The 22,635-nt window shown below is 41.5% G+C and overlaps 1 protein-coding gene across 1 annotated transcript in view; it reads right to left on the bottom strand.

The window, feature by feature from the left end:
- IMPG1 (interphotoreceptor matrix proteoglycan 1) overlaps positions 1-22,635 on the bottom strand; it is a 127,084-nt gene that overhangs the window by 14,743 nt on the left and 89,706 nt on the right. Inside the window, 3 exon segments of the mRNA XM_029945371.1 lie at positions 7,645-7,864; positions 10,743-11,141; positions 11,143-11,243. Coding sequence (XP_029801231.1) covers positions 7,645-7,864; positions 10,743-11,141; positions 11,143-11,243 — 720 coding nt within the window.

Consider the following 22,635-nt stretch of genomic DNA (forward strand, 5'->3'; position numbering starts at 1 on the left):
TTCACCTGTGCTGAGGACCCCCGAGATCTTTTTCACCGAAGTCCCCTTCCTCCCTCTCCACCAGGCCATTTCTGTGTGATGAAACCAAGCGTTCGCTAGATGGCGCTCAATAGCAAAGGAGTAGGAATAGATTTAAGGGATGAAATTCTAAGAGCCGGGATCGCTTCCTCCTTAAAAAAAAATCACTGTGCGGTGCGCGCTGGTGGAGGGGAGAGAAGTCAGGAAGGAATTGGAGCGGTGGCGCCAGGAGCTCCAGGGGACGGCTGATGGAGCCGTTATTACTCCATGATTACCACGACAGATCGGGCCTGGACGTCTGGGGCGGAATGTGGTGGAAACTCCTGGATCATCTTTTCCCATTCCCAAAAGGCAGAGCTCGCGTTCCGAAGTTCCCAGGCAGGCGGGCCCTGGCGCCCTGGCGCCCAGCGTGACCAGGCCTCATACCTGGACGCACTGACCACATTTCCCACGAGTCGGCGTGGCTTTGAACCTGGCCTCGCGCGCGCGCCTGCCCGCTGCGGGGAAAGTGGGGGGGGGGGAGGGGAAGAGGAGGGTAGGTCAGGGCAGCTGTAGTACCCTTTTGACTTCCCCTCCCAACTCGTAGCCAAGGCTTTGAGGTCCTGGTTTCATCGGTGGGCAGGAGGGGAGGGGTCATATCTTTGCATCCCAATCAGTGGTAATCTGCAAGGCCCAGGATACATGGCCTTAGCCCAGCATTCTCTCAGGCGTTCAAGAACATGTTTTAAATTCTTTAAAATCAAAAGAAACCCAGCAATTAGTATAATCCAAGTTGGATATCCATCTTTATACCAATGCAGTCATAAAGTATATTTTTAAGTATTTTTTATTAATTAACATTAGTATTTTTATTCATATTCATGAAAGGCCTAGAGCCCACAGAATCTTAACACAGCGCTGACAGTCTGTTTCCTTCCCAAGATGTATTACTTTAATACAGTTCTTGGTGCTTCGCACTTAGTAATTTGAATAAACATGGCCCTCCCCGAGGGTTTCTTTGAGATCTACTGCAGGGGCCTCACCCTGGGCCCTCTGCTTTATTTCCACAAATCCTGAGAACTCAGGGATCCTGAGAATTCTGGAATCCTGAGAATTCTGGGATTTGCTGCTCCAGCAGAGGGAGTGAGTCTGCTTATCTCTGCTGTCAGCGCAGAAGCCCCGGGGAAAGCGCCCTGGGCACGTCCCAGCCCCTCGCTGTGGCCTTGGGAAAGTAGAGTAGCATCTTCAGGTCTCATTCGGCCCTCCTATAAAATGGGTTCTTTAAAGCAGGTAATCACTAATGTCCCGGCAACTCAAATATAAATCTCCTGTTCTAGATGTCCTGCTGGAACAAGGCAGGACTCGCAGGCTCATACCTCCAGAACTGTGGATGGGATTCAGTGATTAAAAGAACTTTAAAAGGCGCCTGGGTGGCTCAGTTGGTTAAGCATTGACTCTTGATTTCCGCTCAGGTCATGATCTCACAGTCCTGAAACTGAGGCCCACATAGATTCTGCACTGTGCATGGAGCCTGCTTGAGATTCTCTCCCTGTCCCTCTGCCCCTCCCTGGCTTGCGTGCTTGAGTGCTCTCTCTCTCTCCAAAAAGAATTAAAAAAAATAAAAGAACTCAAAAAAATCTATATATAAGTTAGTGTGTCATTATTATTTTATTATTGGCCAAAACGTTTTGCTTATGGTTTCTTGCTGAAGGGCTGGGTAGTGAGAATAATCATTCAATGGTAAAGAGCACGTAGCATAGCACTAGGCACGTGCTTGAAGCTTAATACACATTTGTGGAACTGAATAAATTAGTAATGGGAGTTCTTTCTGGTTCAGACTGGCATGGAATGTGAAAAACTTTGAGTTTCACTTTAATTCTCCCCCATTCTCAAGAACAACCACCATAAACTGTGTATGGTAAGTTCTCAGTAACTCGTCTATGAATGCATGTGTGGATGCCCTTCCCCATCTTGCCCTGGACAAGAGGTTCCAGAATTATTTCTGCTCTAGGTCATTACTTATATTTACCAAACTGAATGTTTTGGGTGCACGGGTGGTAGGTCCTGAGTGCCCCCGGATGACCTGGCAGAGGGAGAGCTCTGACAGCAGGGGCTGTGGGCGGCGGGGCAGCTGGGCTGAAGCCCAGGCTTCGTGCAGGGTTTGCATCAAGGGGTTCCACGAAGGACTCTTCGGAAGCTCCATGGGGCGGCTCATGTGTGGGATGAGGGCTTGGGTTGAGACTCTGGAGCGGACAAAAGGTATTTGGCAGTCCAGCCAGTGCTGGGGTTCCCTAATGAAAGCAGGTGTTACCAGAAAATCCCCGTTGATGGCATCCCAGGGAGCACAGGACAGCGACAGTGTAAAGACAGGAGCGGGGCCAGAGACACAGGAGATGGGGCAGGGCAGAGGCTGGAGAGTCTCCTGGAAGGAGACTTCCTGTGGCTGCTGCAGCTGGACGGGAGCCCCTGGCAGAGCCGGCAGCACATATATAGGAGACGTTAGGAAGTTTGGGACTTTTTCCTTCCCTTCCGTTCTTCCCTTCCCTGCCTTTCCCTTTCCTGCTCTCCTCTCCTTTCACTTTCTTTCTTCTTTGCGGGGGAGGGATTCTAAGAATATAACAAAATATTATAGGAAATTTCACTTAGTGAAATGTGACACCTAACAATTCATTTAGGATTAATTAAACTTAGGTGTGTTTTCACTTTTTCCAGAAACATTAAACACCTTTTGTATACCCAGCAAGAGGGTTGATAAGACTCTTTATAAAGAGGCAGACAGACTTGGAAGAAGCACACAAAACTGCCACTGAGTTCCAGTGACAGCACTTGGTGATCGTGTGACTCTAAAAGGCAAGTTAGTTACACTTCTCTGAAACACAGTTTTTCCAGCTGTGTAATGGGGTGAAATCATACCTACTTTGCCTAGTTGTTTATTAAGATTAAACACGTCAATAATGGCTATTACTGTTCTTACTGTCATTGTTGTGATGGGACTTCTGCCGCTTTTCGGAGCTGGCAACTAAATGCGAATCTTTCCAAATTATGCGACTTGCCAGAGAAAATGAGTTTGCCAATCCACATTCTGGCTGCAAGTGTCCTGGAGTGCCAGAGTCTACTTATTTTTAATGTTTACCATTTACCAGCCTTGAAATCTGCCCATATTTGAGGAGACTTCTTGGGAATTCAAGGAGAGAATAAGTTAGAATCGGCATGGGTAGTTTTGCATTTTTGAAATCCTCAACCTGCACGGCTAACTGGCATAAAAGCCCTACATGCTTCTAGCAAATTTTCATAGCAGCCTAAATGAAAGTCGGCTCTAGCTGCCAGAGATGCTGGCGGAATACTGAGAAGCTGTGAATTATTCAGTTTTTCAGTGGATAAATCACAGAGAGTTCTAACATTGGTTTATACTTTCTATGTCATAGATTCATTTATTCAGGTTGTTTTCAAAAGGTGAATGGCAAACCGCACGCAGTAATAACACTGTGTTGCTTCTCCTATGTGTCTGTACTTCGCAGATGTTATTTGGCCTGACTGTCTAATAGCCCTCCGCTGGAGGACACAGCCAGGAATTCAGAGGCTGATCTGATGTGGAATGATGCCCCCTTGTCCTCTCATGAGAAGTTTCACAATGTCTCTTCTCTTTGGTCTAAATGTAACAACATTTCCTCCTTTGCGGAGTTGCTACCACAAACTACATTTCCACCCTGATGTTAGACCAAAAGAAAATAAGTGAAAAGACTTGATTAGATTTTGTGTCAAATTTTGCAAATAAAACTAAATAATTGGTCTGAGTATTGCCTATAAATATAATGAAATCAGGGCATAGAAAGAAATGATAAATCCTCTGACCAAGGCTGCCTCCCTTCCCCCGACTTGTAGCCCCGTGACTTCCCCTTTCTAAGTTTAGAAAACTTGCAATTGTAAATTCATTCTCTGCGCCTTTGAGATGTCCATCTTTAAAGCTTCTTGCCAGTACTACAACTCAAGTCTTTCTCAAGGACCTAGGAGCCCCTCCTTCGAAATGTAACCATCAAAGAAGACAGCACCCCGGTCTCCAGGTCTCAGAGGGAGGGCAGGGGCCTGGCTCTAGGTTATTAGACAGGAGGTGGACAGGGCATGCTGACTTTCCCACTTTCCATTTCATCCCAGCCTCACTAAAATCTGGCCTTTGCTCTTCCGGCCGCACCAGATTGTTTCTGTGAAGGGTTCTGACGACCTCGGAACCGTCAATGCAAATGGATTCTGTCCACGTTTACTCACAGCTGCTGAAAGAGCGCCCGGTCTCTCCTGCTCTCCTCGCTTCTCAGCTTCTGCAACCCCATCTTTGGCTCCTTTCACTGACAGCCCTTCTAATCCCTTTACCCATGGGTTTCTCAGAGATTCAGTCCTGGTTCTCCTTTGCTCCTGCCCTGTACCTTGCTCTGGGCCATTTTTTACCGGTTCTCTGATTTCAACGGATGTTTCCAAATGTATACTTTCAGCACTGGCCTCGGAAACACAGCTTTGTTTGGTCTCTAGACAGCTACTTCATAGGATGGAGGGCAGTTCACCAAATGTCCATTTCTATAAAACTGGTCTTCCCCAAAACATTTTTGGAGTCTTTTTTGTATCCTTAAGATAGCTTATTAATTTTTGCTTTATTTTTTTGCATTAAAACATTTTAATGAATTAATCTGGTCACCTTTTGTAGTTACCTATATTTTTTTTACTAAGCATCTTCCAAACTGGCAGTATTTTATAAATGGTAAACTCTAGATTTTTACTTTGTAATTTTGAGAATACCATAAAGGCTGTTTAGTACTTAGTGTGAAGACTTTTTTTGAGTTTTGCAAAATTTTATTAAAGTTTAAACTGTAAAAACCCACAGTTATAAAAAAAAAAGAAAGAAGAAAAGAAAGGAAAGGAAAAGAAAAGAAAAAAAAAATCAGACACCAAAGTGGATACAAATAGATTGAACAGGGACTTTTCGACACCCTGACCTTAAATGTGCTGTCCCAGCCCGCCTTTCCCTTCCTTCCAGGCTGAACTCCCTTCCTTCCCTCCTTTGTGTCCAAAGCTGCTATCACAGTGAAAGAACTGAAGTACCCTGAAATTTCCAGAAGCGCCTGCATCTTCCTGCAGCCCTTTCTGGAGGAGCCCCGCCTCACCCCTCTCTGCCTGTCCTTTCCCTCTGCACCGTCCCCCCTCACCCCCAATACACCAAGGGTCATGCTCTCAACATCACGATCGTTCTGGGAAGCCTGCCATGAATGACATTCCTTGGCCTCTGGAAAATTAATTGCTCTCTCTTTTGTGCTTCATAACATTTCTGTTCATCACTTGATTATTGTATTTAGTAGACTTGATTAGAGCTTTTTGTACATGTGTGTCTTTCTCTTGGTTGGTAGGCATTTAGCTCCTTGAGGGCAGACATTGGCTCTGGGTGTTCTGATGCCTGTAATAGTGCTTGACTGGAATCAGATCGTCCCTAAGTGTTTACTGAATGTATGAGTGAACAGGGACTCTTTGGTCATCCTGGAAGTTCCTGTGGGCAGGGACTGACTTTCATACATGAACAGGTGATCCGGACGGATGTTTGTTGTTTTGGATTAAGCATGTAGAAGATGGTCAAGGACTGCTAGTTACTTGGGTGAGTCTACCCTTTGCCTTTGGAGAAATAACTAAACCAGGATCTCTAGCTGCAGGTGAGGAAGTACATCTCCACTCCTTGCCTGTCCCTTCTTACCTGCTCATGCCTTCTGCCTTCCCCACCTCCTTGTGGTTGGGAAGGGATGCTTTTGGGGACAGGTGGGCACAGGGGCCTCTCACAGTAAATAGGAGACCTTTTAGATACTGAATTTATCCATTTTGATTTATATAGGGAATTCAGAAAGCTTATTGTTATTTATTTTTAACTTTTATAAAATCTATATTTGGCTTTCTAATTCTGCTGGGTGTTGCAAATATTCTTTAAGTTAATCCTCACAACTGTTAACTATCTCTATTTTCCAGTCGTGGAAATTGAGTCTTGCTGTTAGCGCATAGGATTCACATTCAGGACTACGGCCCTCCAAAGTCATTGCTGTGCTTCCTTCCAACGTCCCAGGGTCCCTTATGCATCCCTGGCAATGCACCGCCAGCCTCTGGCTCTCTTTCTAAGGCACTACTTAAGTGGCATCTCCATTGAGGAGCCTTTCTCCACAGCAGCACACCTGAGTTCTCCCGTCTCAGTTTGGCTCCTCATTGACCTTCTCATTTGTTGCGTGGGTTTCTAAGCAGACTGTCAGCTCTCCAAGGGAGGAAAGACAGAAGAGATTGGCCCCTCACCTCTCTTAGGCTTTCCAAGTTCTCCTATACAAGTCCCTGCTAACTGCTTTCAGTTGATGGAGGAAATTGGTCTCGGGACCCTAACTGCCAGGCACTCCTGCTTCCTTCCCAGCTCTGAGGTACTTTTCAGGGTTAGAGGCAGTGTATGAGCAGCATGTAGGAGGTCTTTGATTTCTTAGGGGGTCCTCAGGGCTTTCTTAGCTGCCCCTGCTCAGAGGTAAGCACTCCCAGGCTCAGTGCCGAAGGGGGATCGGTCTTTTTAATGATCCCTTCCTTACTAAGAAAGGAGGCAATTTTCTTAAAGTTGCTCAAAGTTCTGCTTGGTCAAAGATCTGTGTCTCCCAGTTGAGCCTCTTTGTCTGCATTTTGCCCAAGGCCTTTTTCTTGGGCCTTCGTTGTTAGTTCACAGAAAGCTAGAGAGGATGTTAAAGATTCACTTCACTAATTCATAGCCAATTAGGAAGCTTTGTGTTGAATCTGACTGGAAGGTCTCATTGGCAGTAGATTTGGAGCCTTGCCCCCGCACTCTAGGGAATTTAAAGAACTTCCTTTGATTGGTTAGAAAACAGACTTTTGGAACTAATAGTGGAAACAGTTCCCAATTTGGGCACAGCTGGTTACAATGGTACACACACTGTGTTTTAGTATCAGAACGAATATTTGCTTTCTATTGGGTAGTTCCGGGCTACTCCCTGTTATCTTTAAGAGGTGTCTTCACATCTAATATTTCTTTATTTTAATCTACACATGGAGCCGATCCTGGGTGTACAAATGGGAAGGGACATTATTTTCTTCTTTCTTTGGTGATAATGCTGTGACTTTTTCCAAGTTTGAATTTTGCTCTAATGATTCGTTTTCTTTCTTCAGGCCGCTGTTTTAGTTTCATCCTAAATTGTGTTAGTAAGAGGAAATGCTGATGGTTAACTCTGACCGGAAGATTTCTTAGGTAGAAACCCTCCAGCTGTTGCAGGTTGCTGAGGAGGCGCTTCTGCCTCCCATCAGAATGGAAGTAGGGCCGGCTGTGGGAAATGTTCAAAACAACAAGCACAAACACCACCAAAAACAATCTCTTAAGACAATGCAGAAGTCGTGTTCTGAGGGGGAAATTAAAGCTCCCAGATTGTGAAGGAAGAGGCACGTTCTCTACTTTCTGATGTAGGGAAACTTGAGCCTGCACGTTTTAGGATCCTACTTTTCTAATAAGGTGACCCATTAGGTTCCAAGATGTTATTTTATAAAGTGTGACATTAATTTGATTTTTGAGGCCTCAAAGTTGACCCGTTTGCTAAACAAACAAAACCATAACCCCCCACAATTTTCTGGGCTGGAGTATTTTACCTGGTTCGATGTCCAGAGAGTAGCTGTCTATCTCGAGGTTGAGTTGTTGGGCTGCAGCAGAACGAAAATCCTCCAAGACCCCCTGCACAGCCTTGGTCAGGTTATATGGCACCGACTTAGCAAACTTCAACTTGCTATTCACAATCACACTCCCATTTCTGAAGTTAAGTATTTCAAGTTGCTTAAATCCCGTAAGATTGGAGCGCAGATATGGAACCAGCTGCGGAGTAAGAGACGGTTTACCCTGAACTGTGTTCTACGCGCTCAGCTGCTGCTACTCCCATTTATATCACTTCTCGTTATCTGAGGCATACATTTCAGTTCCTGTTTGATTGTTTTTATTTTTGTGTCTGGACGTAACGTGAGACCAGAACACGGCTATTTAATGATCTATTTGCAGTGATTATGTACCATATTTCCACCTTTCTATTTGTGTATTGAGATGGATGGGCAGTGATTTTCTTCCTGATGAATTGTGAGAACAGAGCATTTAAAAAAATCTAGGCCAATGCTATCAGCAAACCAGGACTGCCAGGTTCTGTTTAAAAAACAAACAAACAAACAAACAAGTAAATAAAAACATGATCCAAACTGAGCCCAGGAGCAGACTGACCTGCTCCTGTATAAATGGGACATTTATATGGAAGCAACCAATTGAAATGGCCCTATTGAACTAACAGCTTACGCATCAGCTTGTCTGTCCATGCAGGACGTGTTTCGTGGTCAACGCATATGCTGTGCCGTGGAAACAGCAGGGAACTGGCAGTCAGGAGACTTGTCAGTCCTGGAACTGTCCCCAGCTATCTCTGTAACCTTCATCAAACCATTTATCCACTGCATTGTATCTCAGTGCCCTTATCTGAACTGTGAGGAGAGGAAAAAGTGGTTCCCTAAGGACCTTTTCCAAACTGTAATTTAATAATCTCAAATGTAGGCCCCCGCGCATTGTATTTCAGATTCCCACACCTGCCTATTGGGAGGAACCGCCATCCCTGAGATCACTTTGCAGAAATGTCTGAAGCCCAGCAGTGTTTTGCCTTGTTCTTGCCCCTGAAAGTTGGTCCCCCTCATTCATGAAGTGACATCTACGAACACAGCACACATGCAAGCTAAAATCTCCCGTGCTTGACCCAGATCTACTTTTTGTGGGCCCTGTCCTCACCGCACCAGATTTTGACTCTGACCTGGCTCACATTTCAATAGTCATGATTCCCCCTCCCACACGATATTGTAAAAATAAAATGAAATTTTATACAAAGTGTGGAACTTCTTTTCTCATCCTATTCTCATTACTTTCCTACTTACACTGACCGGGCTCATTCTTTGTGTCTCAGGATTGCGTTGGCCTCTGGTAGGATTCCCTGTCTTCATCTAGTATGCAGATGACTAGCTGTTCCTTTCTCCCAAATCCATTTTCCTCTTCACTGGCATGAGGCTGGCTGGCTGGAAACCACATTTCCCAGCCTCCCTTGCAGCAAGGTGTGGCCATGTGACTAGTTTCCATCAACAAAATATGAGTGGAAGAGATGTGGGTAACTTTGGTGTCACTTGCTTAGGAAACTGCTTAACCTGGGTTTCTTCTCTCAAGTGGAAACAGATTTACCAGGGCCTCGGCTTTGATTATGTGAATGAAGAAACAATATTGAGGTCGGCAGAATTATAAGATAGAGGAAACGTGAGTCCCTGGATGGCCCTGTAGAGCAGAACTGCCCTAGCTGTAGAGTTGAAGACTAATATATAAACTTGTATCTCTTTAAGTTACTATATTCTTTTTTTTTTCTGAAGTACAGTTGACACACAACGTTATATTAGTTTTAGGTGTACAACATAGTGATTCAACAAGTCTATGTTATGCTTACCACAGTGAGCTACTATCTGTCACCATACTTAAGGTACTATATTCTTGATCTCTTCACTATGGAAGCTTAGTAGGTACCCTAATTAACACACCTGAGCTAGGTGCACTGGGACTCTGTTCTCATTGGCCCAGTATCTACTGACTGCACTGGTGTGTGGGGGCAGGGACGCACAAAGTCTTACCTTAAAACAAAGTTTTCCTTTAAAGTTCCCTTGAAGACTTGGTTTTTATGTGGCTTTAATTTGCATAGTTATTTAACTTATATGAAGCTTACAAATATTTTTCTGTTATTTTCAGAAATTCTACAACTTTTGTGATACGCATTATGTACTTGACTTTAATTGGCTGTGACTGTATAGAGGTATCAGACGGTTAGGCCTTTCTTATTATATTATATTTCTTATTGTACATGTATAAAGAAAATAACCATGTGAGTTTGGGGGGTATTTTGTAATCAAAGATGTATACCATCATGACCATCATCTCACTTTCTTTGTTAGGGATCAGGGATGATAGCCATTTAGCTATTTTTTAGTTTTACAGGAACTTAAGGGGGACTAAGGAAAGAGTCCTTCCACTTGAACTCTTGGCCTCATCTGTTCTCAACCTTTCTCATTTTGAATCCTTCCATCTGATGGTTGGAAAATAGCTTGTCACATTATAACTGAGGAAAAGGTTGCTCCTATTGCTTTTAAATCCCACGTCCCATGCTTGAAGGACTATGTACTATCCCTGGGAAAACTAAAATAGAAAGAACTATAATGGGGCACCTGGGTGGTTCAGTCGGCTAAGCATCTGACTTTGGCTCAGGTCATAATCTCATAGTTTGTGAGTTTGAGCCCCTGCATCAGGCTCTGTGCTGATAGTTCAGAGCCTGGAGCCTGCTTTCGATTTTGTGTCTCCCTCTCTCTCTACCCCTCTCCCACTCATACTCTGCCTCTCTCTTTCTCTCAAAATGAATAAGCATTAAAAAAAAAAGGAAGAAGTATAATGAAAAGATCTTTAGGATAAGATCTCGTGAGGCTGGGTGGCAGTGTCTTCCCAGAGTGCCTACCACAGGACTTACTTGCTTATTGGACCCGAATCCATCCCCACACTTTGGCTGAATGCCTTCAGCCACAGCTATCTCAGAGGACTGTATCTCCCAACAGTCATTGGTCAAGACAGCCAGTGATTATATTATAAAGTAACAACAAAAAAAGGATGGACACACATAGAATCGGAAATAGTGCTTACTCACCAGCTGTGTGAATTGTTGCTCCAGAGCTCGGTATTCCAGAGAGCTCTTGTTGAACAGGTTGTTGGAGAAGGGCATGTTAGCGACCCGCAGACTGAAGAACACCACTAGTTCTTGGCCCTTGCTGGCAATGGTCATAGAACTAGTGGTGATGTACTGTAAAGCAGGGCTAGGTGTGATATTCTCCAAGAAATGATCCGGGGTAGAAACATATCCACTGAGTCTTGGTAGCTCAGAAGAGGCAGGAGTATCCAATAGATCCATTATGTCGAAGTCTCTCACTAGATCCTGGCTGCCTGATGCTGTAGATGGCTGTGAGATTTCCAGAGCTGATTGGCTGATGGCAGAGTAATCATCTGTGGGGATGGTTAGTCCTGGGATTAGTACCGTCTGGTCAACCCGGCATTATGTCTGTGGAACTTTGATTAGTTAGAGAGAAGATGCTCGAGGCAGTAAAGAAAGGTAGAGTATCTGATAAGGAAGCAGGTGGAGACCAAACACTGTCTGTGGAAAAAGCTTCTGAGTTCAATTCATTATGTCCAAGTATTTTCCACAAAGAATACAAAGAAAAAAAGGAAATCCAAATTCAGATTTAATTAAAAAAATAGCGTTTGTATTGATTCTTTTTTAAAATTCTTTTATGTATTTATTTATTTTTGAGAGAGAGAGACAGTAGGAGCAAGGGAGGGTCAGAGAGAGAGGGAGACACAGAATCTGAAGCAGGCTCCAGGCTCTGAGCAGGCACCCCAATTTCTTGTTCTTTAAACATATGATGTTAAAAGAATCAATGCAGGGGCGCTTGGGTGGCTCAGTCAGTTAAGCGTCCGGCTTCGGCTCAGGTCATGATCTCACGGTTCGTGGGTTCGAGCCCCGCGTCGGGTTCTGTGCTGACAGCTAGCTCAGAGCCTGGAGTCTGCTTCAGATTCTGTGTCTCCCTCTCTCTCTGACCCTCCCTTGCTCCTACTGTCTCTCTCTGTCTCTCAAAAATAAATTAAAAAAAAAACATTAAAAAAAAAGAAGTTTAAAGAACAAGAAATTGATATAGAAAGGATAGGCAGTCCCTTGTCCAAACCTAGGGAGAGAAAGGTTGGGTCCTTGTACCCATTTTGTTCAGGCCCAAATAGTTCTGGAAAGATGACACTAAAAGACCACCAGTAACCTAAATTTTGAGAATTGCTGCCTATCCTGATACAACCTAGGGACCAGCTGGTAAAAACTGACTGGGTCAACAGGTGGTGCCAAAACACAGATGGCATTGGAACAGATCTAGATCCCACATTATCATTTGGAACTCCCATCCAATTAGCTATGCAGTTTGGGCCCAGAAATTTTATTCACCTTTCAGTTATGCAAGCCTGCATTTTATGCATATGGAATTTTTTGGATACCAGTGAACAGATTTTGGTAGTTTTACCACTTAAAACTTAAATTTTGCTTTTCTAATATTGGATAATCTGACTAAATAACTTGCCAATTCGCACAATGATTTTGCAAAAGTAAAGGTGTGGGTGACATGTAAAATTTGAACGTCATATTGGCTATACATTTTGTTAGATATTTGATAGCACTGAAAGATGTTTTCACTTTTACACGAGTACCTTAATAATTTCTACCACCATTTTGCATTTCTTCCTTGGGTAAGAACACACTGAACTACTAAAGCCTACTCTCTTTTTGGTACAAAATTAAAATCAGTAAGTATTTATGAACTAAGAAAGTGGTTATATGAAACTTTCAGATAAAGAGATTGGTGGGTTATTAAAATATTCCAATAAACCTAAATCCAGAACCACTGACAATATTTAAGGCATTAGGCAGATCAAAACAAGGAGCTTTCTGTGATCACTGGCATTTTGGCAAATATGTGGGAAAGCTGAGTTGAAATCCAAATGCTTAGCATGCTAAGCATGATGAATGGACTGTCTGGACGCAGATATAATCTTTGGACTCGCAGTCAGCTAATTTACTAGAGTGCAATCACCCAAACTGAAACTCCAAGTGATAAACAGCTCTGAAAGGTGGAATCATATTGCTTTTATTAGTTTCTTAAAATAAAACCTGCCTGTTGGTGCATTGTACCCAGATTTTAGAGAAGTACCCTCTTCTCTCTCACCTGGGGAGAGTGCCTAGGTATGTCTACCCATACTTCATTCAAGTATCATGAATGGTGTTTTCTAACATCCACTCTCTCTCTGGATATACACCATAGTTTTATTCAAATCTTCATTGCCATGGACTGCATATTTGCATCTTTCCCAAATTCATACTTTGAAGCCCTAATCGCCAATATGACAGCATTTGGAGGTGGGTCTTTGGGAGGTCATTAGGTCATGAAGCTCAGGTCATTCGTCTGTCATGAATGGCATTAGTGCCTTTATAAGAAGAGACACAGAGAGATGTTCTCTCTCTCTCTGCCACGTGAGGACCTAGCATGAAGGTGTCCTTCTGTAAATCAGAAAGAAGTGCCTCACTAGGAACCAAATCAGCTGGCCCCTAAATCTTGGTCTTCCGGCCTCAGAAACTGTGAAAAATAAACTCCTGCTATTTAAACCACCTAGACTATGGTGTATTGTTACAGCAGCCTGAGCTGACTAAGACATCCACAGAAGGATCTGGGATGAGTAAATGAAAAGACTTCAAGTGTTATCAATGATTTGATTTGACTTCTTTGTGTCATGGGAAATAAATGCTGTGCACCTGTGTTCCTAGGATGTGATCTCGCTGCTGCTCCAGATGATAGGGGTCTGGGAAGAAGCACAGTGATAGAGATCTTCATTCTGCTCCTGGCCCAGCATCATATTACTCACACTTTTGTTGCTGTATAGAAGTTAGCCAGATTAAAATGGTCTGCTGCATGATGTCATCAACTGGTAAAAGTGAATTTCTAACTGTTTCCCTTTGCAGCACCTTAACGTCCATCTTTTACACTCAAAATAAACCTAAACAAGCCCTTTCACTGACAGAACATTTGGCTACTTAAGTGTGGGATTGCTAGATAAAATACAGGATTACCATTGAAAAATACTTACACTAAAAATGTATTGGTTATTTATCTGAAATTCAGATGCAGCTGGGCATCTCGTATTTTTCTTTGGTGATTCTAGCAGTCCCATGTAAGTATGGTTTTAAAGAACTCTATTCTCGGCTAAATTGAACCAATTAGGAGACTATAGATGCTAGCGAGGATGTGGAGAAACAGGCACCCTCCTGCACAGTTGGTGGGAATGTAAACTGGTGCAGCCGCTCTGGAAAACAGTGTGGAGGTTCCTCAAAAAACTATCCATAGAACTCCCCTATGACTCAGCAATAGCCCTGCTAGGGATTTACCCAAGGGATACAGAAGTGCTGATGCATAGGAGCACGTGTACCCCAGTGTTCATAGCAGCACTGTCAACAATAACCAAATCATGGAAAGAGCCTAAATGTCCATCACTTGATGAATGGATCAAGAAGATGTGGTATATACACACAATGGAGTACTACATGGCAATGAGAGGGAATGACATATGGCCATTTGTAGGAAAGTGGATGGACCTCAAGGGTGTCATGCTAAGCGAAATAAGTCAGGCAGAGAAGGACAGATACCGTATGTTTTCACTCATAAGTCTAACAGGAGAAACCTAACAGAGGACCATGGGGAGGGGAAGGGGGGAAAAAGAGTTGGGGAGAGGGAGGGAGGCAAATCATAAGAGACTTCTGAATACTGAAAACAAACTGAGGGCTGAAGAGGGAGGGGGAAAGGGGAAGGGGAGTGAGGGTCATGGAGAGAGGCACTTGTGGGGAAGAGCACTGGGAGTTATATGGAAACCAACTTGATAATAAACTATTTACTTTTAAAAATTAAAATAAAAATAAAATAAATTAAAAAAAAAGAACTCTATTCTCTCTGGGCTTGAGAGTGAACCTATAAAGGCTATAGTTTATTCTTTTGAAATAAAAATATTGTCACATCTCAGCACCACTTCTAAATGTATTTTAAATAACAATGTTTTCATTTGATCCTTGTGTAACAATTAGACATGGCAGCACTGACATAGGCCGTTTCAACATGAAGTTTTTTACACTGCAACAGAGAAGTCAAGCACTGAAAGCCACTTATTTTATCATGAGGTATGCAAAATAAGCAGACCCATAATAACATGACTTTTAGCCGTTATGTTACAGTGTGTGTGGGGATCCTGTGAGGGTGAGGGTGTTTATACGTCAGTGTGCTCGGCGGTTAGAATCCCAGCTCTGGGCAGAGAGGAGATGGCTAGTTCGGTCACATTCTGTGTGGGAGACCTGTCTAAGAGCAAAGGCTGCAGAGACACCAGTCCAAACCAAAGTAGATGAACTCAGGTTTAGCTGAAGCCCGCAGTGAGAGAAGCCAGTAAGATGGGCAGAGTGGGGGCAGCCGGAAACCCTACTAAGAAACAAGAGGAAGGCAAGGCAGAAAATTAGCAAAGTGTGAGGGACAAGTGAAGATCAAGAATATTTTAAATGTTTCTAGAAAAAGACACACACACACACACACACACACACACACACACACTTACATGATAAACATCAGTGGCCATCTATTTTATGTTTAAAACTCTAAAAAGAGATTCCACAATTTCTTTCAGGTCTTCAGGTGGCATGACCAGCAATTTCTTAATTGTACATCAGACAAATCCATTCTTATTTATCATAACAAGAAAGTTACTACCTTTCTTTTGGCATATTATAGGGATAGGAAATAAGTGTTACTATACATGCATTGAACAAATAAATATTGGTAGCCTACTATGTGCCGGGCACTGTTCCAGGTGCTGGAATATATCAGTGAACAAAAGAGATGAAAGTTTTGGCCCCAAGGAACTTTCCGTCTAGTAGAGAAAGACAAAGTAATACACAATAGGAACTATATCGTGTACCTAGTGGCGGTAAGTGCTGCGGAAGTAAAGCGGGAAACGGGTGGGATGGCTGACTTGCCAACGGAGATAGAGTGGTCACTGAGGATATAATACATGAGCAAGACCTGAGAGAGGTGAGGGTGTAGCCACGCGGCAGATGCAAATGAGAAAGCCGAAGGAAGGAGGGTGTTTTGCATGTTTCAGTAACAGCCGCTGGGAGGGCGCACGGCTGGGAGGCCCTTCTCCACTATCAATTAAGTGTGATGGTGACCAAAAAGATTTTCCAACACTCAAAATCTCAAAAAATTCCTCCCAGACACCTCTTTTAAGGATGTTTTCACCTAAAATGATGGTAAACCAAGAAATCGGAAGAAATGGGATACTGAAAAAAACTTGGGGAAACCCTGGAAGGTGATAAAAAGGCCTCTCAAGGAGAAGGTACCCCAAGTGTCTCAAGAGACAAGCATATAGAATGCTCTTATCATCAAAGTTTCTGCTATTGCATTCAGTTTTTTATCTTGACAAAACTGCTGGAAGATGTGTTCCACAACACGAGGGAGTAACCCCTGAAGGTAAAGCCTGAGGTCTAGGGATCAGGGAATCCAAGTCAGAAGAAAGGCCAAAGAAATTCTAAGGATGGTAGCAAAGGGAATTTCCAGAGGACAGCTGTCCAAAAGGCTTAGAGAGTAGCAGTCTAGAGAGAAAGAGAGGAAGGTCTCTGAAAATTGGAAGTGATACGTTAACCGATGTGGAAAAATATGTTAGAAAATTCAGTGGAAAGTTTGAGAATAATTGCCATTAAATATGAAAGAAACTAAGCAAATAAAAAAAGTCAAAGAAAATATTAACTCTAGGGAAACAGGAAACATAGAGCAAATAGATCAGTGGTGAATATGTTAATGATGAATATTGATTTAATAGTAGTTATCACCATATTGGGAAGATGGGATGGGAGAAGAGTGGTATTATAAGACATATCTTTAGTTAAGATAATAGAAAGACAATAAATGATATATATAATTGATGACAAAAATGCATAGTACTTAAAATTATGGTAAGACTAAATGCTAGAAGAAATTGCTAACTGAGTTAACAGACTACTCTTGGTAAGTGGGACTGCACAGTGGGGAGATGTGAGACAGGGAAATGCTGTATTTTTCAGAATACTTTAATATGACTTGACTTTAAAAAAGTAAGTGCTTATTTTGGGGATAATTGTGTATTAAAATGCAGTTCAAAGAAATAATAGAGAGTGACATCAGTACAAATGGGAGAGTAGCTCAGAAAGTCAGTCATCCTACACATTTGAAAGTTACAGCTAGGAAGTAGCTGTGATATAATAAGAAAAACATGTTTGGTCTCTTCTTCCACTTCCTATCACAGAGCTCCTAAATCCCTTGTAATATCCTGGGTGATAGCAGCAGCTTTCATTCTAGTGAGGTGACTCTTGGTGGGTTCCTGGATAGCATCAGGATGGGGGATCGCCACTGGAATGACCAAGACAGGATTAGAAGTTGGACGTTTCACCTCTGTCCCCCATCCTCTGAGGATAAGTGAGGAGTTACAGATTGAGTTAGCAATTGATCATGCCTATGTGATGAACCCTCCTTTAAAATTCCTAAACTATGGGTTTTGTAGAACTTTTGGGTTGGTGAGCACATCCATGTGCCAGGAAAGTGGTGTACTCCAGCTCCACAGGGACAGATGCTCCTGCACTTGGGACCTTTCCAGAACTCACTCTATGTATCTCATCATCTGGTTGTTCATTTATATTTGTTACTATGTCCTTTTATAATAAACTAGTAAATGCAATTAAGGGTTTCCTTGAGTTCTGTGAGCCATTATTCCAAATTTGAAACTTGAGAAGGTGATTGTGGGAGCCCCCAATTTATTTTTATTTTTCTAAGTTTTATTTCTTTTAATAAAAATTGTATATATTTAAGCCAAAGAACATGATTTGACACACATATATGTAGTGAAATGATTATAACAGTCAAGCTAATGAACATATCTTCTCACATAGTTACCATCTTTTTTCTTGTGAAGAGAAATCTACTGAAATCTACTGCCAGCAAATTGTTCAGTATTAAATACAGTATTACTAACCACAGTCAGAATCCAAACAGTAGACCTCTGGACTTAGTCATCCTCTATAACTGCAACTTTATATCCTTTGATAAGCATCTTCCCATTTCCCTCACCTCCCAGCCCCTGGGAACCACCATTATGCTCTCTGCTTCTAGGTACTAACCATTTAAGATTCCACATGTAAGAGAGATCATGCATTTTTTTTCTTTCTGTGTCTAGCTTATTTCACTTAGGACAATGTCTTCCAGTTTCATCCATGTTGTTGTAAATGGCAGAATATCCTTTTTAAAAGCTGAATAATATTGCATTTCATCACAATTTCTTTAACCACTCATCCATTGACGGATACTTAGAGCTTGCTGATCAAAAGTACAAGTGATAGTCTGGGCCTTGCAACTGAAGTGAGGGGCAGTCTTGTGGAGTTGAGCCCTTAACGTGTGGGGTCTGCACCAACTCTGAGTAGTTAGTGTCATACTGAATTGCACGATAGCCAATTGGTGTCTGAGAAGTTGGAGTATTGGTTGACAGTGAAAACCCTTCCACACAGTTGATGTTGAAGTACTGTGAACAGAGAAATAGTTTTTCTTTTAGTAGCTAAGCCCTCAGTAAGTTTGGCATTCTCAAGCCCTTCTTAAAACAATTGGAGCACCTGGGTGGCTCAGTGGGTTGAGCATCCGACTTCAGCTCAGGTCATCATCTTGTAGTTCCTGAGCTTGAGCACCATATTGGGTTTACTGCTGTCAGCGCAGTCTGCTTTGGAGTCTCTCTCTCTCTCTCTCTCTCTCTCTCCCCCTTCCCTGTTTCTGCTATCTCTCTCAAAAAAAATATTAAAAAACCCCAATTATATCATGATGCATTCCAGCCAGCTAAAAGATACATGAAAACAGAGAATTCAGGAATGTAGAAGCTATAGTAGAAGGCTTGAGAGAGAGCCCTAAATCCACTTAAATATGAAATGTGCCCAAGAGACCATAAGAATTGTGACTGCAGAACCCATTTTAAACTTATGAAATGTGACGATTGTAAAATACTCACCTAACTACCAAAGCTTGGGATGTAGGGAGTGAAGATGGCTGGACCATGAGTGTTTTTTTCTAAAACTTATTTATTTTTGAGAGCGGGGGAGAGAGAGAGAGAGAAGAAGGGAGAAAGGAGAAAGCAGAGAGAAGCAGGGAGAGAGACTCTCAAGCAAGTTCTGCACTATCAACGCAAAGCCTCATGTGGGCTTGAACCCACAAACTGTGAGATTCTGACCTGAGCCAAAATCAAGAGTCAGATGCTTAGTTGACTGAGCTACCCAGGTGTCCCTGGACTATGAGCATTTTGATAAATTTATCTTTCATAGTAGTATATCAAAGATGCTGCCTAGTGCTGATACATATAGTGTAAATGATAATGACTCCAAATTAATATTTTAGGTAATCTTTCTTTAGGGATCTCTTAAGGATGAATATGTCATGAAGTAAGGAAATATTTATCTGAAATTAAGCAATGTCTTGCTCTTCATTTGAGTTTCCTTTTCTTCTGTTAAAGACAAGTAAAATTATGTGATGTCCATTTTACTAGGATAGCATTAAAGAAAAGAATTCCATTTTTGTAAAAGTACTTCAATCTATCCTTTTATCTTTTTAATTGTATTGAGAGATGTCTGAAATGATATGTATCATTTAGTTATTTCTGAGTAGCAAAATTGCAGCATCTTTATTTCATTTTTTTTGGTAATATTCTGCATCCTTTAACATTTTAAATAATAAGTATGAATCATTTTTTGGAAAATAATGGTAATAACTATTTTAAAAAGCCTATTGTTTAGTCATTCAACATAAATATACATCTATTGTTTTTCTCATAGACATTATTTTTAGGTTTTTGTAAACTTTAGATTAAAAAAATGGCTCTTTAGTTATCTGGAGTAAATGTGAAATTTCAAGTGTATCTACATTTTAAGTAAGAGTCTAAGGCAGAGACACCACAGAAACAAAATATTTTACTAGCAATTCTTTACTGTTTTTAATAATGTTAAAATAATATCTGGATTAAAATTGAAACTGGTAAGAATCTTAATTTGTAAACCTTGGGGAACTTTATTGTGTTTTCTTACTACTTTAGTTAGGTGTTTTTATGAGGGTATGACTCAAAACCTAGTCTTAGCATCTTGGAAGGTAGGGTTGAGGAATATTTATTTGGCATCTGTTATGTTCTAGGTACTATACAGGAATATTTAAAAAAAAAACCTCTCCATTTATTTTAAGCCATTTTATGTTTTTCCAACTGATTATATAGTCTGCATTGGCTACTTATGTGAATTATTGGAGTCTTGAAGAATATGTCTCATTATGTCTTCTCAAATGATTTAAGTGGGTAATTAAGAGAGGAAGCCCAAGGCTACAAAGATGAGTGTCCTCTCCAACAGTGGTCATCATTAGAATGAAATATGCACGTCTATGTATTCATTATGGTGCATTCTTCTTCCCAAATTATCAATAAAGGTACATTTTTTTCAGCTTAGTTTATTACACCTTTCCCTCACTTGAAAAAAACCTGAATCTGAGAGATACTAGACTTAAACTCTTACTTATATAATATAAAAACTACACAGCTCGGGGCTGCAGCACACCTGATTACTTTCTCTCTTCACTATGAGTAACCTATTTCTAATAACTTTCATTTTAAAATCAGCCCTGTATGGGCACCTGGCCAGTCAGTCAGTTAAGTGTCCGACTTTGGCTCAGGTCACGATCTCACAGTTCATGGGTTCAAGCCCCTCATTGGGCTCTATGCTAATAGATTAGAGCCTGGAGCCTGCTTTGATTCTGTGTCTCCCTCTCTTTATGCCCTTTCCCCCATCTCTCATTCTCTCTCTTTTCTGTCTCAAAAATAAATAAACATTAAAAAAATTAAATCAGCCCTGTATAAGGCAATTGTGAGGATGCATTTAGAAAAAGCCTATCTATGTCTTTCCTTCATCTGTTGGTGGCCTTAATAAAATATTTGATTGTCTTCTCTGAAGACATAAATATTTTAGGACAAATGAAGTAATTGTTACATGGTTATGACATGCACTGATGTTGTAGCTTCTAACAGCATGGTCATATTTAAATTCTGAATGACTTCTGAATTATTTATTTCAAGATTATTGAAAAGGTTGTCTTTTTCCAGCTCTGGCTTGCAGGTGAAATAATCAATTTATTTTCCTATTAAAAACTTCATTTATATCTAAGGAAATAAAGATTAAGAAAATAAAATGTGAATTTGGGACTGTGGAAAGCACACAAAATATTATATTGTAGAGAGCCTCTAATATGGTCATTGATGATCCTTATTTTCTGTTATTCACATCCCTGTATGGTCCTTCTTACATGCATAAAACTGACTTCCACAGAATGCTATGGAAGTAATGATTAAAAGGTTCTAGTACCCACTTTCAATGAGAAGGGAGTTCCTCCACACCACCAACCAATTCTCTGACACCAGCTGGGTGTTCCACAATTGAACTCGATTCTGACACCGTCTACCTGGAGATAGCTTCAGATCCCACAAGTGAAGGGCTCAGCCCCACAAGACTGCTCTCCATATTGTTTACCTGTGCTTCTGACCCACTCTCTACATATCGGTGATTCCTTACAAATCCATCCCTGGGTTTAATTTGCTACAGTGGCTCACAGAGAACTCAGAAAACTCATTTACTCCCTAAATTACCAGTTTATTACAAAGGACATTAAAGGATACAAATCAAGAGCCACATGAAAAGATACAAAGGGTCAGGTCCTAAACGAAAGAGCTTTTATCCTTATGGAATTTGGAGCCTAGCATGGTGGCATATGGTTTTCACACTCTGAGTCGCACTTACCTAATCCAGGTTGCAATAGGCGATCTCCATGCCAGGTGTTCCCTATCAATCAACTCAGTACTCTCTTTCCCTAACAAATACTTTGTAATGCCACCTTTAGGACATCAAAATGACCTTAATCAAAACATAACCCAGCTAGCTTTCCTCCTGAGGTCAGGAACATGACAGGGATGTCCACTCTCACCACTGTTGTTCAATATAGTACTGGGAGTCCTAGCCTCAGCAATCAAACAACACAAAGAAACAAAAGGCATATAAATTGGCAAACAAGAAGTCAAACTTTCACTCTTCCCAGGTGACCTGATACTCTGCATTCCACCAAAGAACTGCTACAAAAGATACATGAATTCAGCAATGGCATAAGATATAAAATCAATGTACAGAAATCAGCTGCATTTCTATATGCCAATAATGAAGCAGCATAAAGAAAAATCAAGGAATTGATCCTATTTACAATTGCTCCAAAAACCATAAGATACCTAGGAATAAACCTAACTGAAGAGGTAAAAGATCTGTATACTGAAACCTATAGAGAAAGCTCATAAAAGAAATTAAAGAAGACACAGAAGCATCTGGGTGGCTCAGCTGGTTAAGTGTCTGACTTCAACTCAGGTCATGATCTCATAGTTTATGGGTTCAAGCCCCATGTCAGGCTCTGTGCTGATAGCTCAGATCCTGGAGTCTGCTTGGATTCTGTGTCTCCCTCTTTCTCTGCTTCTTCACCACTCCTCTCTCTCTGTCACTCAAAAATGAAGAAACATTAAAAAAAAAGAAATTGAAGAAGACACAGAGAAATGGAAAAACATTCCATGCTCATGGATTGGAAGAACAAATATTGTTAAGATGTCAATACTATCCACAGTAATCTATACGTTCAATGCAATTCCAATAAAAACAATACCAGGATTCTTCACAGAGCTGGAACAAACAATCCTAAAATTTGTATGGAACCAGAAAACACCCTGAATACCCAAAGTAATATTGAAAAAGAAAACCAAAGCTGGAGGTATCACAATTCCAGATATCAAGCTGTATTACAAAGCTGTCATCATCAAAACAGTATGGTACTTGCACAAAAGCAGAC

This window comes from Suricata suricatta, chromosome 7 (assembly GCF_006229205.1).
Source record: "Suricata suricatta isolate VVHF042 chromosome 7, meerkat_22Aug2017_6uvM2_HiC, whole genome shotgun sequence".
NCBI classification, from domain to species: domain Eukaryota; kingdom Metazoa; phylum Chordata; class Mammalia; order Carnivora; family Herpestidae; genus Suricata; species Suricata suricatta.